Here is a 23,344-nt window from a genome sequence, read left to right on the forward strand (position 1 = left end):
AGGCCAGCACCGCATGAATGGAGTAATTGAAAAGTGCCCAGATTTTGTATGAAGTTGTTATTTTCTCTCAAATATCTACTATAAACACATAAACTGTAGCTCTTAAAGGGACACTTTGTTCAAAAATGTACTTTTATTTCATTATTTACTCTTCCTTATGTTGTTCAAAACTCATTTGACTTGCTTTCTTTTCAACTAGCTTTTCTAGTTGCTCGTTTTATACAATTAAATTAAATGGGGACTGGAGCTGTCAACCTCTGGGGAAAAAAAAAAGCAAAAAAAAAAAAGCATAATAAAGGTTGTCAATGTGAACTATAGGATCCAATTCTCATGAAGTCATTTGATATCTATTTAGTGAAGAACTGACAAAGTAAATGTAATATGAAAGTATATATAGTGTGTATGTATGTGTTTGTGTGTGTGTGTGTGTATGTGTATATATATATATATATATATGGTTTTATATAATGTTTGCACTTGGCTTTAGGTAAAACGTTGCTAATTATGCTATAACAAAGATCACGGATCACAGTTCTTAGTTTCTCTGTATGCAATATATAAGTTGGCTTTAAATGTCATTATACATGCACAGGTGTTGATATGTTCACCTTTCTCCCCTTCAGCTAATTTTTCTGCCCTCTACATCAAAAACACATGATGTATGGATATAGTGATGCTAAAGATGCCCTTGTTGATGCTCATTAGAATGACACCGTTTTGATCACATGCAGCCAATCATGTGCTGCACTGCATCATATAATAATTCAGTCTTTGTGATTAATGTCAACATGAAACAGTATACTTCAGTAATGTGAAGTATTTCAGCTGGGCCTGATAACCTATCATAACAGAGCTCAATTACTAATTAGTATAGTCTGTTTAATTCTAAGGGTTAGAGAGAGAGGACGTAAAATACTTATTAAATTACAACTGTTTTTTGCATGAACCCTTGACTAGCATAAGTGGACTTCATTGAAAAAAATAAAACGTGATGATGTGTAAATTATGGTCCCTTTAAAAAGCACTAGAGCACTGTGTAATATATTTGCCCCAGAACTCCAGAGTGTTGCTTTCCCTGCATTGCTGTTAATTGTTGAGTACACAGCTCATTTAGCATGATGAGTTTGGTCATATTTATAGCCTTTTTAGATTGTTCTGTGCAGCTGTTACGCAGGGGTGGATGGGAAATGTGTGCATCAGTATCTGAAGAGGAAGATCTGTTAAAGCGTTTGTGTGTGATGGCAGTGTGTCTGTGGAGAGATCTCAGCTCTGGACACTTCACAGTGATGCAGGAAACAGCAGCACTCACTGCAGGAAATAATCTATAATCCTGAACAATACTTCCACTGATTGATCCTCTGTGTGTGTTTACATTCAGATCTGTCTATCCGTATGTCTGTCTGTCGATAAATAAAATCGAAATCTTCCGGTCGGTCTGGTTGGATGGCTATATTACTTGATCTGTCTGCTTGTCTATAAACATTATCTATCTGTCATTGTCTGACTGTCTTTCCATTTATAGACTGTTTGTCTGTCCGTCTGCTTATCGATCAGTCGGTTGTCTGTCTGTGTTTATCACTCTATTGATCTGTTCTATCTGTTTGACTGTCTGTCTATCTGCTTTTCGATTGGTCTGTTTGTCTGTCTACAGTGTCTGCTTTTCGATTGGTCTATCTATCTGTCTCTCTATCCGTCCATCCATCCAATTTTCCATCGTCCGATCTGTCGGTCGGTTGGTCTTGTTGGCTGACTATATTGATCTGTCTGCTTGCCTACGTACATTATCTGATCTATCCGTCAATATGTCTGTCTGTCTTCCCATTTATAGTCTGTTTGTTTGTCTCTCTGCTTATTGATCAATCGGTTGTCTGTCTGTGCTCATCTATCACTGTATCATTCTGTTCTATCTGTTTATCTATCTGTTCTGTCTGTCGGTCTGTCCATCCGCCCGCCCGTCCGTTCGTCCATCCATTGGTCATTTGTCTGTCTGTCTGCTTTTCAATCAGTCTTTATATCTGTCTTTCTGTCTGCTTTTTGATTGGTCTATCTATTTATCTGGTCTGTCTGTCTATCTACAGTATCTTTCTGTCCATCCATCCCTCCGTCCGCTTATCGATCGGTCAGTTGTCTGTCTGTCTGCTTTTTGATCAGCCGATCTATCTGTCCGTCAGACAGATTGGTCGGTTGCCTGTCTATCTATTGTTTTATCATTCTGTCCATACATCTGTCTGTCTGTCTGTCTATCTATCTACAGTATCTGTCTGTCTGTTTTTCGATTGGTATCTATCTATCTGTCTGTCTGTCTACTGTATCTATCTATCTATCTGTCTATCTATCTATCTATCTATCTATCTATCTGTCTATCTGTCTGTCTGTCTGTCTGTCTACAGTATCTGTCTGTCTATCTAGCTATCTACCTACTGTATCTGTCTGTCTATCTATCTGTCTGTCTACAGTATCTGTCTGTCCGTCCATCCATCCACATACCAATCAGTCGGTTGTCCACTCATCCGCTTATCAATCAGTCGGTTGTCCACTCATCCGCTTATCAATCAGTCGGTTGTCCACTCATCCGCTTATCGATCTGTCTGATCAGCTGATCTGTCCGTCCGTCTGTCGGTCGGTCGGTCTGGTTGGATGGCAAATATTACTTTATCTCTGTCTGCTGGTCTATAAAATTACTCTATCTGTCTGTCTGCTTATCGATTGGTCTGTCTATTGTTTTATCATTCTATCCATACATCCGTCTGTCATTCATTCTGTCATCATTCTGTCTGTCTGTCTGTCTGTCTGTCTGCCTGCTTATCGATCGGCTGATCTGTCTGTCCGTCGTCGGTCGGTCTGGTTGGCTAGCAAATATTACTTGTATATCTGTCTATCTGTCTCTGCTGGTCTTTAAATATTACTCTGTCTGCCTGCCTGTCTGCCTACTTTTCAATTTTTCTGTTATCTGTCTGTTTATTGTTTTATCATTCTATCCATCCGTCTGTCGTTCTGTAAGTCTGTCTGTCTACGTATCGATAAGTCGATTGTCTGTCTGTCTCTATCTGTCTGTTCATTCAGATTACATACAGCATATCAAATACTCATTGATTGTTGTTGAATAAATTATTTTGAGTGGAAAAAATGTGTCTAGCGATCGCTGAACTAATTATTATGATTCATAAAATGACTGGAGGTGGGTTTTACAAAGTCAACAGAAGTGCTGTAATCCTTTGACTAAATGTGTGGAGGAGGATGTTGGCTCATTTTTAGAGAAATGAACAGCTGTGACTAAGCAGGTCCCATTCCACCTGTTTCACAAAGGAAATTGCACATGTTCCTCAACACACTTATCTTATGATTCGTCTCCATCCAGAAAATACAGCTCTGAGTAAACCAGCTCCAGTGTCTTATTTATATTGCATCAGGTAGCAATTTACATAGAACCCAGATGGGGCTTTACAGACTCTTTGCCAGTAAATGTTTTGAGGTTCTTTCATCTGCTTTAATAAAACCTGTAAGTGTCTTTGTGCTACCAGGGTTTTTAGGACATGTACCTTTGTTCACTATGGAGATACCTTAATCATTCAGTACCATGGTTTATTTCAGATTATGAAATGTCATCAAATGTTATTGTAGCTCAGTTGGTAAAGCATGACACTAGCACTGCCAAGGTCTCTGCCTTTTCTAATGAAATATATCGTTTAATACATTCTTAAATCATCCCATGCAGAAATTTTAATGAAATTTGTTTGTGATAACATAATTTTATCCACCAGAGGGCATGAGTCACCTATTCTCTTGTTCCTAATCCAATAGTAAAACAATGTTAGACCATCAGGACAGTGATATTAGTATTTGTGCATCTGTTTTTCACATAGCAATGCAAATAGTGAATGTTCACACTTTGAATGCTGACAGAAGTGCTTCCGAGATTAAAACGAATAGTACATTATTCTGGCTGGCACTACAGAGCACTGAGCGCCAGGATATCCAGGCACAAGAACAGTTTTTGCCTCAGGCCATTTTCCTCATGAACAATTAAACTGCCTCAGGACTCCCCCATAGTGCATATGTAAATTCACATATTTTATTAACTGTTCATACCCCTACCTTGCACATACATTACCATTTGCACGTGTACATACGCATTCTGTTATATGTCCTATTATTTGTATGTCTACTTATACTCTTACCTTGTTTTATATTCTGTGTCTCACTGTAATGTTCTGTGTGCACTTGTTTCTCCAATCACCAAAAAAGATTCCATGTGTACGTGAGAACACGGCAATAAATCTCATTCTGATTCTGATTATTCTCCTAGCATCATGGCAGTGACTTTTGCATGGGAAAACACCACTTACATTTTCTTGAGAAAATGAAAAGTTCTTGTTCATATGTAAACTGTGTAAAGATGGCACATTGCCTTAGTAATGCTCATATAAAACCTGCATAATGTGAAGTGCAGAGCAGCTCCATGTCCAAATGAGGGCAGTATTGAGCTAGATGTGTTCTCTGCTGAATCGGATGCTGATTTGTGTGTTACTACCTTCATTACAGGCAACATTACAAGCACTAACCATTCGCTCTCTGTCTGTATTTCTTTTGCATGTCCATCCTGATCCTGCCGTCATCTGAGCAGGTAAGAATAAGAATTATTTTTAATTTTATCTGATCATGCCGGTTCTGATGATGACACTGTTTACATGATGAATCTGTATATATTAAGGCTGAAATATTTTAAGGCTTTTTTTTTTAATTGAAGATAAGCAGGTTAATGGGGTAGTTCACAAAAAAAATGAAAATTCTATCATTATTTAATTAAACCCATGTTATATCTTTCATCAGTGAAACACAAAAAAACTGTTGGCAGAATGGTAGAGACCCTCAGTCACCATTAACTTTTCAGCATTTTTTGTGAAAAAAGATGCAATGAAAGTGAATGGTGACTGAAGCAGAACACCTACTTGGATGTACCACAGAAAAAAAGAGGGTCACATGGGTTTGGAATAAAATGAGGGTAAATGATGACAGAATTGTATTTTTAAATGAATGATTCCCTTAATATGTGGTTTAACATCAGTTTTAGTGCATTATGATTGTTTTTAAAGGCATGGTTTAAGAGTGCATGTGCTCATTGTTATGTATTTGCTTTGGTTTTATGGGCTCTGACAGCTAGTACAACTGGTCTGGGATTTGATGTGTGTGTGTGTGTGTGTGTGTGTGTGTGTCAGTGGGTAATAATATCCTCAACTGTAATTGTATTACATTCTGGTTAAGAGTTTCAGCTTTGCTTATGATGTATAAACAATAATAGAGATTTTAGAGACAGTACATAAGAGACGTAACGAAAAGCTTCATATACTGATGATTATAGTCCGCTTACTGTATGATAGTTGAAGATTCATTGCAAAAGCAGACATTTAGTTTTAAATGACAATTTTCACCCTCATTCTGACTTTATAAACTGGCTGTGTTTGCTACTGTACCTTTTAGATTTTGATATGCAAATAATCTCTCCTATGATTGGCTAATATTCGTGTACCAGCATAATGAGGGTAGTGTGTAAATATGGACATTCATATATTGATTAGTGACAGAAGTCAGCACCACAGTGCTAAGATGGTGTGGATGGTTGCCAGGGCATTATGTTGCAGTTGCTACATTGTTCTGGGTGGTTGCTAGGGCTTTGCTAAGTTGTTGTTTGCAGACCCAAGTCTTTATGATATTCTGGTCTGCACATATAGCTTGGTTCCTTCCGTCTGCACATGTAGCTTGGTTCCTTCCTTCCTTCATTGCAAGTCTTTGATTTTATTTATCGTTTGCCAGGTGAAAATTGTAAGTCAGATTGCTTAGAAGAGTAATAGCACATCTCTCATAACAAGTGCCATGATTTGAAGTGCCATTCGTTGGTCTGTGGGCTTTGTGTTAGTGTATGTTTACTCATTGTTGTACATCAAACACTTTTATAGTATTTCAAAAGTGCAAAAAGTTTAATCCATAATGCATCCTTTACTGGTGCCAGGTTTATGACTTCCAGGCCATAGATAAATCGTTTGAGGTCTTGCTCGACCTTATCAGTGCAGGCTGGTCATCATGATACCCCTCATTAGTTCAGAGGTGATCATGAGGTCAAAGTCTTGATGTGTGGGCTGAACTACAGAGATGGAGCGTGCCCTTGCTCACAGGCTGTTTGCTGTGTCTGATAAATGGTGATGTTGCTCAGTGAGGTTTTTTCTCTACCGGATTTGTGAATGCGTGGCCGATCGTCTAGATGGCAACAGATCTTTAAACATCTGTTGCCAATATATTGTGTTTGGATGCAACAACATTTAGGGGAATTTTGACAAAAATTAATTAAATTTGGCCGAAAAAGACCATAAATTCAGGCAAAAATTACAAAACGGTTGTAAAATGGTGGACTGAAATGTTAACAGAATTCACTGCTTAGATCCTCTTATCATTAGGGATAGGACTTATCGATTATTTTTGTAGTTAAGTAACCCGCAAAAAACAAGTAATTGGTTACCAGTAAATTAGAGTCTAAGATACTAACAAACTATTTTTGTGAGAAATGTATATTAACAATATGCATTAAAAAATTTAAATAACTAGGGTTGGGTAAACATTGTTTTTCCGATGCATCGCGCGATCTTCAAATATGGATTCTTAAATCCCAAGATCGATCTTTCACTCAATGCGCAACCCTCTACGACAATGAGAGGACATTTGCAACCAAATTTCACACTATGTGACTAAAGTGAATATATTTGTCAACTGGCTGGTAAATGTTTACGTCACTCACCAGTAATTGTGTAGTTTAGTCGTGAAGTGTTCAGCAGCGAGATCCTTTCACAGCGTGTTGAGAGAAAAATCCATTCGAGTCCTCTAGTTAACATTCGCTCATTTTAAGGAGCTGTTTACAGAAATGCTGTTTTTTTTTTTTTTGTTTGAGACCGTACCGGTTTTAGCATGTGTTCAACAAATCAATTTAAATACTTGTAAATAGTGCAAATGATGCAATTTAACAATAAATATGCAACAAACATTATATATAAATATATAATGTCTTATTTATTGATTGAATACATTTATTTGTTCATTTTTATAAAAGCCAAAATGTGACCAAAATAATGAAAAAATTCAATATAATTAGTCAAACTAATATTTTCCCAATGTACCTAGTTAAAAGGTCCCCTGTATAATTAACAGCATTAACTGGGAGAGAATTTATTTGTAAGCAAAAGGGACATTATAACAGAAATAAACCCATATACAATATTATTACTAGGATATTGAATCAAATTGATATCTTAATCGAATTGAATCGGGAAATCTGTATCAATACCCAGCCCTAAAAATAAATAACAATAAAAAACATTTGCACTTACTCTGAGCTTACATTTGAAACCAGTACTGACAGCATTATTAATGCACATATACATATAATCAAATTTTGTATCATTTGTGAAACATTTGATCATTTCCCCAAATCAGTTTTCAATACTCGAGTAGAGTTTTTAATAGTCGACCAGCTGGTGCAGAACGAGTAATAAACTCGATTACTCAAGCACATCCTTACGTACATCCCTACCATTAACATAGCTAAAGGAAAAAAAAAAAGACGTTAGGCTAGTATGAATAGTAATTTCAATTTCAACCAAAACTAATTTAAAATAACAGTTTCTGTGTGTACAGAATTTAAATTTGTGTTTCGATTCAATGCACCTTTTTATCAATCATTCTTGTTCTGCAGTCTTTGTATTTATCTTTCTTTCTCTTTTATCTCTCACTCACTTTTTATAATTAATCTTGCTTACTATAAACAAGCACCAGCATAATATCTGTCCTGTCCCTCCATTGCACCATATGGAGCAAAAGAGTAAACTGTGATGATTGCAAAATAAACAACTCTTGCACAGTTTAATGGATTTGATGACACTGCTGTGAGAGTTGCCAAAACATTTGCTGGGTGAATTTATATTATGGTGGTTGTTGGTGTCATGCAGTCGATCAACAGAAAGGGGCGCTGTTTCCCCCTAACATGTTTCACTGAAGTACAGGGTCAACATTTGAATAAAGAATCCAGCTGTCTGGCTTACTGACAGTGAGTTTGAGTTTCAACGATTCACCTCTCAACGATGCGTGTTTAGAAAGCACTTCTAGGATTCACCCTTGATTCTCTTTATCTGTCTGTCTCTCCTCTCGGTTGTTTTGTATTCCATTGCTAACACTAGATAAATAATCAGTCTGTGACCTAGTTTCGGAGAGTCCAGCTTTAGCTTGCAGGCTCCATACGCACCCAGGACCGCAGCGATAGGACCGGCAGAACTAGAGCAGGGCAGGTCACACCCGTTGGCACACTTGCACATGCAAATATTCACAGATTTAAATAACGAAGTAAGATTTTCTTAATAAAGCATAGCTCATATACATGTTAACAGAGTTGAAATTTATAGTTCACCCCAAAATGAAAATTCTCTCATTGTTTCTAAATATGTCACGTAACAAGCTTTCATGCTGTTATTTTTTCCTGTGTAATACAAAAGGAGAATTTTCCAGAAAAATTTCAGAGAATTCTTTTTTTCATACAAGTGACACCATAAAACAACCTAAAAACGTGCTTTTACGTCTTATAATATGCTATATTCCAAGTCTTGTGAAGCCATACAAAAACTTTGTGTTCGGACCAAATGCAAATAACAAATTACATCGAGTAAATAACTATTTTCACTCACCATTTGGCCTTGTAGGAACTACAACATAATACAAGTTTTAAATCAAATTGTACAAATTATAACCTTCCCTTCATTGAAAATATAAGGCATCTACTAAACACTTCATTGGAAGCTACATTAGGAATCCTCAAGTTGTTTGTGTTTGTGTGTGTGTGTATATATATATATATATATATTTGTAATAATTTCCTCATTTAAAAATAATAGTCCCTGTGTGTTTTAGGCTTGTTATTCTTAAAAGTCCCACACTATGCACAAAATCATTTTTCTGTTTATTATTGGGATTTTGGTTGAACAAAAAACTGCATCTGGGATTTTATTCATGTGTATATGTGTGTATGTGTGTGTGTGTGTGTGTGTGTGTGTGTGTGTGTGTGTGTGTGTGTGTGTGTGTGTGTATTTATTAGGGTTGTCAATCGATTAACATTTTTAATCGAATTAATTACATGGTGTCTCGATTAATTAATCGCATATACAAGTATTTGCAGAGAAAACCCCTCATATAAATATAATTCAATATATAATGATGAAATAATGATACATAGTTATCTTTATTTAAAATGATATATATATATATATATATAAAAATAAAAAAATATTCAGATAATTAAAATGCATTACATTCTTGTGGCAGAAGAGTTCATCATTGATAAGACAATACAAAAGCAGCTTTAGAATACAATGTATTGTTTATTACCATATTATTGATCATAAGTCAATCATTGGCACACAGTTCACAGTAATCCATTACACAAGTGAATTTGTCAATCAGTTGCAGATTTATTATGAAGGCTTGTTTAAGGACCCATCAATGAACAGCTGTGTCAGACATGCTTGTGTAGTGTCTCGGGTGCGTCGCGTCATAAACATAAAATGTTGTACTTAGATATTGATATCCCTTAGTTCGGATTTGCGCTCCAAGTGTTTTGAACACAAGAACGTAACGCATGTTTTTGTTGTGCTGCTGCTGGATGGTTGTTTTGTTCTCTGTATAAAGGATCTTGCCCTCTGGAGTAAACAGGTGGTACTAAAAGCTTGCATTTCTAAGGAATCTTCCATATTACAGTCCGGGGGTATTGCGATTAATGGCGTTAATTTTGTTAATGCGTTATTTTTAGTCAAATTAATCGCACTGAATTAACGCGTTGAATCGACAGCACTAATATATATATATATATATATATATATATATATATATATATATATATATATATATATATATATATATATATATATATATATTAGTATTGTACATTTTCAATTAGGGTGTACTCACATTTGTTGCCAGCGGTTTAGACATTAATGGCTGTGTGTTGAGTTATTTTGAGGGTACAGCAAATTTACACTGTTATACAAGCTGTACACTCACTACTTTACATTGCAAAGTGTCATTTCTTCGGTGTTGTCACATGAAAAGATATAATCAAATATTTACAAAAATGTGAGGGGTGTACTCACTTTTGTGAGATACTGTATATATAAATATATATAAATAATGTGTATATATAAAAATGTCTCTTGAACTCCATGTGGCCACACACGCTTACAAGGAATATTCCTCACGTTACGTAACAAAAAATATGATGAACATAGTTATTCTTTTTTTTCAGGTTTTTGTGACAATTGCAATATAATAATAATAATGTTAATAATAATATAGGAAATACAGCCAAATAATTCCTTTGTCATTGGTACAATATATACATATATATTATTCACACATTACCGGCAGGTATGGCAAAAGTTAAAACCCTGCAAGGTTTTACAGTGCTTGTCCAGTTCCTGCTGTTTTGAAGATGAAATCATGCCTCGTGTTTCTGAGCATGCTCAGTAAGAGCTCTCGGTATAGAGCGAGACAGATGAGCCGCTGCTGCAGCTGTGTGAAAACGGCATCTCTCTCGTTCTCTCTCCCTCTCTGTTGTCATTGCCCGTGGAGGGTACAACAGGGAACAGAACTATTGGCGGTTTGTCATGGAAGAGAGCCAGTGAATACAGTATATACTGTGCAAAATAGTAAACGATCGTTTAAGTCGCACAGCTCTGCCGATTTCTTCTGGATTTATAATGAAGCCCTCACCTGGGGTAAGTGTGTGTGTGTGTGTGTCTGTGAGAGAGAGAAAATGTGTGTATTTTCACTTATGTCACTGTACGTCTTCATTCATAACCAAATAAGGAAATGTTTGTGTCATTTGATTTTGGTGTCAAATGTAATTGGCATCATATTTTGCATGCTGTATTTTGCATAATCATACTCTGGGTTTCTGCCTAGCCAGGCATTTGCGAAGAGGATAGCGATTTTTTTTTTATCACCATCTATTTAAAATATTTCTTATTTTTTATTTTATTTTGAGATTCTGACGGGTGAAATTCATTGATGTCCTTTCATGCTTGATGTATTGATGTAGAACTTTAACAGGCTTTTGGGTTACCCGGATAGACCCGAGCAAAGTAGCTTATATATTCAAAAGTTCTGCAACAGTTTTTGAAATGCCACACGACCCTGGCATGCTACATAATTTATAGAGAAAAAGATGCATTAAACTTTAAGAAGAAAGCTGAGATGCTGGCTTTTTACTCTTATTATTTCTGCATTATGTAGTATGCATGCTGTACATACAAGAATATGTAGAAAACCTAAGAGAGCCTTTTCCATCATGCCTGTCTTCAGTGGATTTAGTTTGTAAAGCCCTTCAGGGTCATTGATTCTTAACTGTATAGAGTCATTATGCACTCTACCTGCCTCGGTTGTTCACCAGTCACTCATGGTAAGACTTCAGCGTCTGGAACGAACAATATGTATGCACACAAACACAGGCAAATGTACAGGGACTCGTAATACTGCATATTAATGCTCTGGCATGCTTGTTTGCATCCTCATACAAGCATGTGAACACAGGTACTTGGAGTCGTGGGGATGTGAGGTTGGCAGTTTAACGTTATGTAACATCCAACAGTGGCTATCAAGAATTGGCCCTGCCTCTACCTTTCTCTCGTGTCCCAAAGGAAATCTTGCCATATCTTACAAATCTTCTCCTCAAGCTCTCCAGAAGGTGCAGGTGCTATATATGCAGCACAAAAAAAAAACACATGTGTCACCCATCCTATGCATCCATCCTTTCTGTCCGCCCATCTGAAACTCAGACCAATGCGCAATACAATGTTGCTGTGTCGGGATGGACGGACCGCTCAAACGAGTGGTGGAGTTTGCATAGTGTCACAGTATTTATACTTTTAATGATAATTTACCTACAAATTGCTTACTTTTAATATTCCCTGCATCTTAAAAGGATGGTTCACCCAAAAAAAGGAAATTCAGTCATTGTTAACGCACCCCTGTGTTATGACCCTATATGACTTTTATTTTTCTCAACACAAAGGGAGAAATTGTGAAAAACATATTGTGCTCAGTGATGTCATACAATGGCAGTTTATCTTCAAGCTTTAAAAGGATGTAAAAGTATAATTCAGAAGTCTAATAAATTGTTCCACGAGACTCTTGATTGTAACAAACCAAAATCAAATGTATTATTTAGTGAAAATATTTAGAAGTCAACCGATAGTGGATTTTACAGATAACTAAATTAGGCAGTACCTGCCGATAACCGATTAATCAACCGATATCGAATTAAAAATAACACTCAAAGTAAAATAGTGCTGACCTTTTACAAAAATAAACAGTACTGACTGAACCATGAAAATGTATTGTTCTTTTTTTTTTTAAATGAAATAAATCAATAAATACTAATATATATATGAACTAATATTTGAATTTTAAAGTCAGCTGATTTGTAAATTGACATTGTTTACTTGGTCCACAAGAGGGTGCAATAAATACATAAACCATTCAGCACCATTATATTATTGCATATAACATTCCTATCCTGGCTGTTAAACAAGAGCATTTCCTTTTCAACTAATGTGCATAAAATAAATCAATAAAAAGTTTTAGTTGGTCCATAATCTCAAATGTTAAGTCAAAAGTAAAACAAGGGGGGTAAACGCTTTAATAGACAGTTTTCATGGTGTTCCACTTGCACTGATTCCTACTACTCAAGACTCAAGCGTCATAATAACTGCAAAATACCACATTGTTTTTTTATTCAGTACAGTTGTATGTGGAGTAGCAATATTCACAGATAGCAGTAGTATTCGGCTCAAATCGGTGGTGAAGTGGCCCAGACTATGAGCACAGGGGCTGTTCGAACAGATGGAACACAACAGACTGGAACCGAACACGAGGATCTTGAGACATGTACTATAGTGTACTGTATACATACCTTTTTGTTGTTGATGCTTTAAATCCACATCTATTATGTGCCACTCCATGCAGATTGTAGTCTGTGTCAAAACAAACACAAGGCATCAATCAAGTGATAGTTTTTATTTCGCCTCTAGCGGCCGCTCTCATACTGTATAATGACAGTGGGCCCTTCCCAGTCGCTCCAGCACCAGACGCAACGGGAAATCTTTTTATTGGTGCTGATTAATCGGCAAAACGATATTTCGGTCAACCTCTAAGACTGTTGCTCTCCTTTACGCGTTTGAGACTGCAAGGGAGCAGTATCTGTCGTGTGACTGAACGTGAGAGCGAAAACTTCTTTTGTTTATCTAAAAACAATCCGCCCCAGCAATATTAACAACAGAACACAACACAGCTACACACAAACCAGAAAACATGAGTTTGTAGTCGGAAAATAGATTAATTTCTATGCCCAGCCTCATTTGTTTAAAACAAAGTTCTCCATCAAACTGAGAGATGAGACGAGAGAGGCGGGAATGTCTTTTCTCCATTCTGAGCGGGTGAGCATTTTGTGACAGAGCTCCGACTGAAGAGATCGATACCTCAGTGAAAGCATTCGGGTGTAACATTCTTGGACAAAATCAAGTAGCTTTTAACCATCTAGTGAGATGCTGGCTTCGTTAAACTGAGAGAGCTTTTGGACCAGTGCCAGTTCACAGCGGGCAGGGCTGCACGGCGCGAATCGCGCAATGCCGAAAATAGAAACTAAGCAATCAACAGAATGTACCATCGCTCATCATGGCTGGTTAGGACAAAAACTCTAACATGGAAAATATACCTTTCATCACGTGTTGTTTGCCATCAGGTTAGGACACTGTGTAACTGTAGCTACATTCAGCCTCCTCTGTCTATCTCGCTCAGTTAGATTGAGAACACTGGGCATAGAAATGCATCTATTCTCAGACTACAAACTCATCTCATCAGACATATAAAGTTATGTTCTCTGGCTTGTGTGTAGCTATGTTGTGTTCTGTTGTTAATATTGCTATGGTGGACCTGCTTTTAGATAAATAAAACGAGTTTTCACTTGAATGCCCGTCTCGTGACATACTGTTCTCGTGCAGTCTCATAAACGCACAGAGAGCAACGGTCAGTCAACAGTTTCACTAAATAATACATTAGATTTCAGTTTGTTTCTCACCAAACCTTAACAAATGCTTTCAAAACAATCATGAGTCTCATGGAATAATTTATTAGTCCTCTGAATTATACTTTTGTGTCCATTCAAAGCTTGAAGAGGTGGTCACTATAAACTGCCGTTGTGTGACATCAAGAGCACAACATTTTAACCTTTTGAGTTAATTAAAAGAAGAGAGTCAAATGGGGTTATAACAACACAGGGGTGAGTAAACAATGACTGAATTTTCATTTTGGGATGAACTATCCCTTCAATCTGTGATAGGAGAATTTTAATATTGAAAAGTAAACACATGCCAGCTTTAAATCTTTAACACCAGCATGTGTGTTTGTATCACACACCTGCTTTCCTAAATCTGACTAATAATTATAGCATCTATCAACCCAGCACACAAAGGAAAACAATGCATATTGAGAATTAAATAACAAGCTCTGTGTTAGTCAGCAGTCGTTGACTAAATTGCTGGGGAAACAGCCCACTCCTTTGTAATGTGATTAGCACATGCTGTTGTCCATCTCCTGCAAACAGAGTGGAGACAGCAGCAGACGCGGCTAATGAGACACCTTGTCAGATAAATGCAGGTGCGGAGGAGACGGTGATCTCATTCTGTCTCTCTGAAGGCTCACACACTAAACTGCTGTTTGCTCTGGTGTAAGAAAAGTTCCATGGAAATCAGGCCAAAAATAAAGACCATTTATGCTCGTGTTTTTGTTTTGTACATTTAAGGAATGGATGTTTTTGGAGATATAATGGCACCTGAGACAATTTTGGACAGAAAACATGACGGTGTGCAGACGCAACCATGTGAATTCTGCAGCTTTGCCTAATATCCCATTACCCAAGATGTTCCTGGGTCAACTTAAATGTAATGTTGCAGAAATAATGTTTTTGTTAGAGGTATAATGCTCATCCCAAATTGTAGGCAGAAAATGTGGCAGAGTGGAGATATTTTGAGATTTTATGTCTTACCCAAAAGCCAGAAATATTCAAATGAAGGGCCAGTTAATATGCATGTTGCTCTTCAAAGGCAAAACTTGGCAAAAAAATGGCAAAAATTAACTATATTTTACCCACAAGCCAAATACACAAGATAGTCTTGGGGTTTTTAATTTGAAGAGCAGATGTTTTTAGATGGAAGTCGGTCCGAAATTCTGGGCAGAAAACATGGTGGAATGGAAATGGCACAATGTGAACCCAATATTTTCTCAACAACCCCAAGTCACATCCTAGCTTTCTGTCTGTCACTGAGCAATATTCGTCCAAGCTGCAGCAATTGGCCATTGCTGCGATTTTTGCTTTTGAGAAAACTTTATTGTGCTCACTGGCCATTGTATTACACTTGAATGGCTTTCTAGCCCTTGCAGCATTTATGTAAACTGAATTTGAAATGTGTTTGAGATTTGACCCATTGGCAACTCCAGACTGCGCTCCACTGCGGGACACAAGATTATAGGGACTTCCCATCCAAAACCAATAAATCATGATCATTTAAATATAAGGTGCCATGCAGAGTTTAATATTAGCATTCAATTGTACAAAATATAAAGACTCAGAAAATACGTTTTCATTGAATCAGAACTCCCAGAGCATGTACTTTTGAAGTATGTATATCTTTAAACTGTGGGTCTCACTTCTCAGCGCAATGTGGGCATTTCAAAGCTCACAGTCCTTCACCGCTCAATGTCTCTGTCTTTTATTTCTCAGCTCTCCTATTCCATATTCCACATCCTGTCAGGATTTTAGCACATTAATGGTGTGGTTTGTAGCCATTCGCATCCTTGTCAGAATGTTTGAAAGTCTCTTTGGGACGTTGATGCAGGAAGGAAAGGTTGGCAGGGGTCGACAAGCAGGCATGGTAAGCTCGTACACGGCTGCGTGCTGCGGGTGCATAATGCAAGCGCTCGCGGCGCAATTCTCCTCTGCTTTGTTGCTGGAACGAGTGTTTTGTTTTTCCTCTTATCCAGGATGAAAGATGGAGACGAAACTCACGCAGAGTTCAGATACTTTATTTCCCTCGGGCCCGAAGCAGAGCAAAGCTTCCCTCTCAAAAAACAAAGGCGTCTTTACTGCCTCGTCACAGACACACTGTTGAAAATTGCGATTTGCTAATTTAAGTTGTTAAGGGAGATGCCGTACGTTTGCCCGGATTTGTGCAAAGAGACTGAAACAGGATCCAAAAATGAACTTTGTGAATTGATAACATTTACGGTCCAAAAATATTTCTGATGATAAAACCATGTTTTACATTATTTAATGAAATTATTATATATCTCCTTATGACATTGGAATTATTTAGCTGATTTGTATAGAAGTGACAAATGCAGGTTGTTGTGTCACTTACTGCATCAAATACAGTATAAGCTTATTTCCACATCTCTAAAATTTGAAGATACAAAATTTGAAGATACATTGTGATTTTTGTTATTATATTAATTTTGGTGACTTGAATGTTTTCCATATTTGTTACCACATGGAGAAAAACAACTGTAGTCATCTTAGATAAACTGATGGTTCCTTTTCCTCAGAGATAATATTCATTAGAAACATTAGTCACAGCAGAAGCTGTATGTCTTGTAGCATACATTAGCAACTAGCAAGGGAGGTCAGAGTATAGTTTTATAGTTCATCTTAAACCTTGCATTTTGGTGCAGGTTCTACTGAAGTTACCTGGTTATTTAATCCTCAAAGCCAGTTTTTAACTGTGCTTGATTAATTAATTTTGTTCCCTGGAGGGAATTGTTCTGTTTCCACCCCAACATCTCTGGCACTTTGGGTCTTGATGTGAGTTCAGCTGGCACACCGGTCCCACAGTCGCCTCCTGCAATAACATAGTCATCCATCAAAAGGTAATTGCTAATATTGGTGGACCATGTTATTAATATTGCGGCACTGTAGATAATTTTTTTTCCATAACAGCAGTGAGGATATTAGAGTGCCAAGCCTCATGAAACGCATACTGATACAAATCAAGACGGCCGTTTAAAAAATTGCTTATTGCACACGAGCAGCTTTTATTTGCTTGACGGTGCAACAACAGAAATTCAGCAAGGGAGAAAACAACCGCATTCAGGCTTGCTTGTCTTGTTTGGGTTTGACTATATTTACATAATGTTTATGATTGAAAATGTAGTCACTCCTGAATCGTACAGTTCTTTCAACAAAGTACAGTAGTGGCTCAAATACAGTCTGTATAAATGAATAGCATGATAACGTATATAATGCTTGTAACCATAGTGAAAGTGATGAAAGTAAATCTAAAAAATGGTGACTTTAATAATATCAGGATGTCTTACAACAGTTGACACAGCGTTATTTAATAAAGAAGGTGAAAGTTAATTAGTTGGATCTCAAATCAATATTCAGTGTTTAATACAAGTTAAGCTCAATAGACAGTATTTGTGGCATAATTTTGATTATGATAATGAATCATTTAGACTTCCCTCCTTTTCTTAAATACAAAACAAAAATCTGGGTTACAGTGAGGACCTTACAATAGAAGTGAATGGGGCCAATCTGTAAACATTAAAATACTGCTTTTAAAAGTATAGTCGTAAAGACGTAAACAATATGCCTGTGACTGTAGTGTGATAAAATCACTTACTAACCTCTTCTGTTTAAAGTAATATGCAATTTTAATTATAGTTATTGACAAATAACAAGAAGTTAATCCACCTAGAGTAGTAGTCCACTGCAAACATGACAATTTAAAGAACTTTACAGCTCAGATCATACACACATTTTATCAGTAAAATTATAAGCTTCACATTTCTGACTTAAAACCCTCCTAAAATTGGTGCCATTCACTTCCATCGTAAGTGCCTCACTGTACCCTTGATTCCCCCATTATTTTTAAAATTTTAAAAAAGTTTACTCCACAAAAATGGAGGCTTTTGAAGAAGCTGTCTAGTACCACATACTTTGGAAAAACTAAATTTTCAATCGAATTATATAATAAAGTAATCTTTAAATGGTACATCACTACCAACATTTTGTTAGTAGTTGTTGTTTGTTTTTTTGCAACAGCTTGGCTTTTGAGACCGTAATTGTTATCATATTGGTAACTGGATCAATGCAATGAATCAGAAATTCACATTTTCTTTGAAGTCATGATTGATGCAGGCTTGACAAATGACGTGCTGATTTTGTCACCTCTTTTCTCATCCTGCCATGTTTATGATGCTGTTGGATATCTATGTCATCCATGCATATCGCACATCACAGATCCTGGATATGTAATGATCCGTTCCGCAAGTCTTGTCCCCACTTTGCAAAGCTGTTCCGTCTCAGCGGCTTTCATCTTGCCTTCAATGGAGGCATCTTATCAGGAGCTCTTACAAGACGTCCTTTACCAATCCCTAAAGTTGTATGAACTCATAACCCTGCAAAACTTATTGGATTTTCTTGTCCTCCTTTTCCCAGGATGCAAAAAAAAGTACAAATACAGGCTATTGATTTTCAAGTGTTTAATTAGTGTGGAATAAACAGCACTTTTCAAAGCCTTACTCTTGGGTGCTGGAGCGGTCAGTGAACTGTCAGCCCACGCTCTTCCTCCTGACAGCCTGCTTGATGTATTTCTTCATTCTTGATTTTCTTCTCTGAACTTTTATCTTATATATAGCATTAGTACCTGTACTTTTAACATGGTTGTTTTTTTTTTTAAACACATATTCATAGATGGATGTACATTCCTGGTCTAAAGGAAAATTTAGGTCAAGTTCCGTAACATTCTGCATTTTATAGTTTTCATTTCATGTCTGGATTCCTCCTGGGTTGGACCGATTGCAGGTCTGTTCTGATGGGGTTGTGGACGGAAGGGAATAAAACAAGGCAAAACATGCATGTATGGTTATTATCTGCTAAATGAAATATAGTCATTTATTGGTTTTAATAGGTTGTAAAAGGGAGTAGAATACGTACATCCAACCAAACTCCTCCAAATGTTGGCGTAAATTCATCCGTTACATTGAATAAGCTAGCCAAATTAGACAGATGCCAACATAGACAAGTTGCATGATCTCTTTATCCTCAAAAAGCATGAATGAAGGTACAAGAAAATACAACCCAGTGTTATGTTCTGTTGATTTATAAAAGTTCTGGATAAACTTTGATCATGGAATATCATTCCTACTAACTAATACTTTAGTTAGTCATTAGAAGAACATCATTGCAATGTGTCAATCATTGCCCTCTGATTTTAATGGTATGTTTGGCATTTAGGGTCTGGAACCTCTTTATTAACCAATCACTGGATTGGATGAGGTAGGGTAAGGACTATACTTGATTGCAGGACTGTTGTCCCAGGAAGTACATTGGATGTTGATTCATGAACATGTCCTACTCAGATAAATCCTCATGTACAATGGTAAAAGGTCAACTCAGGTCAGTCTTATTTGTTCAGCATTTTTCACAGTAATGTACATATTGTTTCAAAGCAGATTTGCAGAGAATAGAGATGTACAAATCCCTCCAGTGAGCAAGCCAAAGGCAGTAGAGGTAAGGAAAAAAGATAGAAAAAGAGGAGAACCTTTTGAGGAACCGGACTCGACTGGGGGTCATTTGAAGGGAGGAACAGAGTGTAAATAACACTATATTCGAAAATGCTTCACATACATTTGTCAAAAAAGGATATAGCTTCCATATTCAATTCAGTTTGGCAGAAAATCCATGCAGCCAACATGCATGACTGGGTCCAGCAGAATTGTAGCCAGTCGGCTTACTATTACATTCTGGGCCCTTTAGCAAGAAAACCAAGGCTGTTCCAAATTAACTTACACTTAAAGGGATAGTTCACCTAAACATTTTAATTTCTATCAATAATTACTTACCCTCGTGGTATTTCAAACTTGCATGATTTACTGCTGTGAAACTCATTGGGTGATTTTTGAAGAATTTTGTGACCACTTTTTTTTTTTCTCCATTTAAAAAAGGTTAATGAGGACTGGGCTGTCAAGCTCCAAAATTACCAGAAAGTAATGTCAAAGAAATGACACACTTTTACTTTTATGATACTTCTATAGTGCTTTTTACAAATAATTTTGGAGCTTGAATGCATCATTCCCTATTTGCTTTTATTATACGAATAAAAGTAGCCAAAATATTCTTTAGAAAATCCTGTTTTGTGTTCTTCTGAGAGAGGTCATAGAGGACATGAGGATGAGTAAATTACATTTTACTGAGCTTTTCCTTTAAAGGAATATTCTGGTTTCAATACAATTTAAGCTCGTCAGCTTTTGTGGCATAATGTTGTTTATCACTGAAAATCCTTTCGATTCATCCCTCTTTTTCTTTAAAACAGCTAATGTGAGGCTACAGTGCGGCATTTACAATGGAAGTAACTGGGGCCAATGTGTAAGGCATTTAAAGGCAGAATTGTGATGTGTAACACAGTTAAAGGATGGGCAAGGAGGAGGCGAGAACCGGCTTGTCAATACAAATAATAGTTTGATGAGAACTTAAACAAAACGCACAAACATCCGCGTCTCTGGGGACGGCAGGGCACTCCTCTGTCTCCGGCAGCGGCTCCCTCACTCCAGGCGGTCGGGGTATCCAATCCCTATTTGCCCCGCGGACGGCGGCCGTTCCCCGCATCCGGGCGGTCGGGCTACTCCGTCACCCGGCAGATGGCAGCGTGCTCCCCTGGGTGGACGGCAGTGTCGAGGACTCTGCAACGGGCATCCCTCCTCCTTCCCCGGCTTTCGGCACCAATGTAACACTGTTAAAGGATGGGCAAGGAGGAGGTGAGAACCGGCTTGTCAATACAAATAATAATTTAATGAGAACTTAAACCAAACGCACAAACATAAACACACATGACGGACATGCCCGTAATTCTCTCTCTCTCTCGAACCATCGTCACCGGCCGCCTCTATCCCTCGCGCGCCTCATCAGGCCGATTGGGGACCGGGCGCACGATATTCCGACCCGGCCCCGCCCCCCTCCGCTCCACATGATGTTTATAATTTAATAAAAGCACTTACATTGATTCTGTTAAAACTATGTATTAATTGCGCTGTAAAGTTATATAAATCATCTTTGTTTTGTGGCAAACTACTAAATTACTGGGATTATTGTGTTTACAGCATTAAATGTTAACATTTACTGCCCCATTCACTTCCATTGTAAGCACCTCACTGCAAGGATAAATGTTGGTTATTTTTTGTGGTTATCAATATTATGTCACAAATGCTTTCGATTAAGCTTAACTTGTATTGAATCTGGAATATTTATTTATTGAAAAGCTGGATGGCATTCAGGTTTTGTCTTGTTTCCTGTTTACGACCCTGGTGACAGGAAGTGAATGACTTACATAAGAATACAGGCTGATACTGTGGCGGCTCATGACAAATTCACTGTGTCCATGTGACAGTCTTTTATAGCAGCACACAATGGTCTGTTTTTATGTGGTGTTCAGCACAATGTGACACAGTGAGTGCAACACATGGCAGTCAGCACACAATTATGCCGGCTTGCTGCACAGATGAGCTCCCTTTCTCTCTTGCTGTCTCTTTCACTTTGAACGGCCTCATTCTTTCACAATCCCTTTCAGCCCCCTTGAGGATCGCTGGGAGTCAGTGGTGATGAGTTATTGGTTCGGTAATAGACGGAGACCCATCAATATACAGTGTTACACATCTCTTAACTGATGCAATTGCGGTCAGTAGACTCAGTCAGTAGCATATTAACCCATAAGCAGGGTGTAGACCAGGGGTCGGCAAACTTTTTGGCATGGAGTGACATTTTTTTATTTTCCTAGTCAATGGCTTATTGCAATTTTTGTTATGGAAATGTGGTCTCCACAAATGTTGGAGATGATAATGGATGTGGCCTGTTGAGCTGAAACCGTTTATGGAAGCTTTTGTACTTTCAGACTAAAATATGTTATTGGTGTCTGCTGCGTGCAAATAACTCGTTATTGAAATATCCCTCTATACATAACATGCAAATGAAGTCCATTAGTGAGCAATTGAACAGACGGTGATTGACACCCTGAACTTGACAAACAGTCGTCGGGTGTTAATTATGATGGGCGAATGTGGTCCGATGACAAAGTTGACAGAAAAGCATAATTATTATTATTATGTCATTTAACGTTTTTATAAAATTTCTTGCGCTATTTAATTGTTATTTTGCATTGGGAGGAATTTGGAATCTGTATCTGCGGATATGGACTGTTTTGCTAACAACCAGTGGTGCAGCGACCATTATAACTTTTTTAGATCATCTTTTGCAGTCCCAAACGAAATTTTAATAACATTTTGGCACATTTACATTTATGCATTTGGCAGACGCTTTTATCCAAAGCGACTTACAGAGCCCTTATTTCAGGGACAATCCCCCCGGAGCAACCTGGAGTTAAGTGTCTTGCTCAAGGGCCCAACAGTGGCATCTTGGTGGTGCTGGGGCTTGAACCCCCGACCTTCTGGTCAGTAACCCTGAGCCTCAACCACTGAGCCACCACTGCCCCACATTTACGTTAATCTTTACGTTGCGTTTATTAATCATTCACATGCCTTGCATATGTTTCAGTACCATTTACTTAATACATGTGAAGAAATGCTACTGAATTTTGTGTTTTCTCTCCAAGCATCATATTTTTTTAATCAAAGTATAGAGTTTGTCATCTGTGGATTATGCACTTAAAGGATATCTTTAACTCCCTAAGAAAATCCAGGCGCACAAAGCTCATCTGTAAATCTAGCGAAAGCATTTGTGATTTAAGTCCCTCTATTGTGGGCAATGCCACAGCTACAAGCACGGCTTTTAAATCATGAATGATTGAGGCGGGAGAAAGATGCCAGGTCACATTCTTATCAGCCCGAGCCTCTGGGAGTCTCTGAGAGTCACCTTCTTGAATAATATATTACATTGATTCTCAACTGGTTTTGCTACTAGTCATAAAGTGAAGACGTAACACAGTATCAAAATTGTTTATCATACATAAAGTAAACCATAATGCCCTTAATATCATGCATTCAAGTGTAGTTATTAATTGGTTTCTCGTTTGGTTTCTAAATGTCTCATGAATTTCGATGATGCCGATAATTCACAGCACTAAACACACAGATTATGCTTTAATGGTTTTACCTTAAAACTGTAAAGTCATAAAGAGTTTAAGCAAAAACCGATCGATGCAAATAGACTTGCACACCACCCCGATTATGTTATGCCTGTACAGTATTTTCCAGA

General features: G+C 37.5%; 1 protein-coding gene across 19 annotated transcripts in view; it reads left to right on the plus strand.

Moving 5' to 3' along the window:
• Window positions 1-23,344, plus strand: part of LOC127638729 (pleckstrin homology domain-containing family A member 5-like) — a 178,852-nt gene that overhangs the window by 67,934 nt on the left and 87,574 nt on the right. The window contains exon 4 of one of the 19 annotated variants that reach the window (XM_052120417.1): window positions 4,625-4,803. The exons of 16 other annotated variants lie outside the window; for them this stretch is intronic. In XM_052120417.1, the coding sequence (XP_051976377.1) occupies window positions 4,625-4,628 (4 nt within the window). In that variant the 3' untranslated portion in view covers window positions 4,629-4,803. Of the gene's footprint in view, window positions 1-4,555; window positions 4,804-10,663; window positions 10,803-23,344 lie in introns of those variants that run through there. 2 more of the 19 variants (XM_052120415.1, XM_052120416.1) reach the window with 2 other exon arrangements.

The sequence above is a fragment of the Xyrauchen texanus genome, chromosome 47 (genome assembly GCF_025860055.1).
Source record: "Xyrauchen texanus isolate HMW12.3.18 chromosome 47, RBS_HiC_50CHRs, whole genome shotgun sequence".
Classification (NCBI taxonomy): Eukaryota; Metazoa; Chordata; class Actinopteri; order Cypriniformes; family Catostomidae; genus Xyrauchen; species Xyrauchen texanus.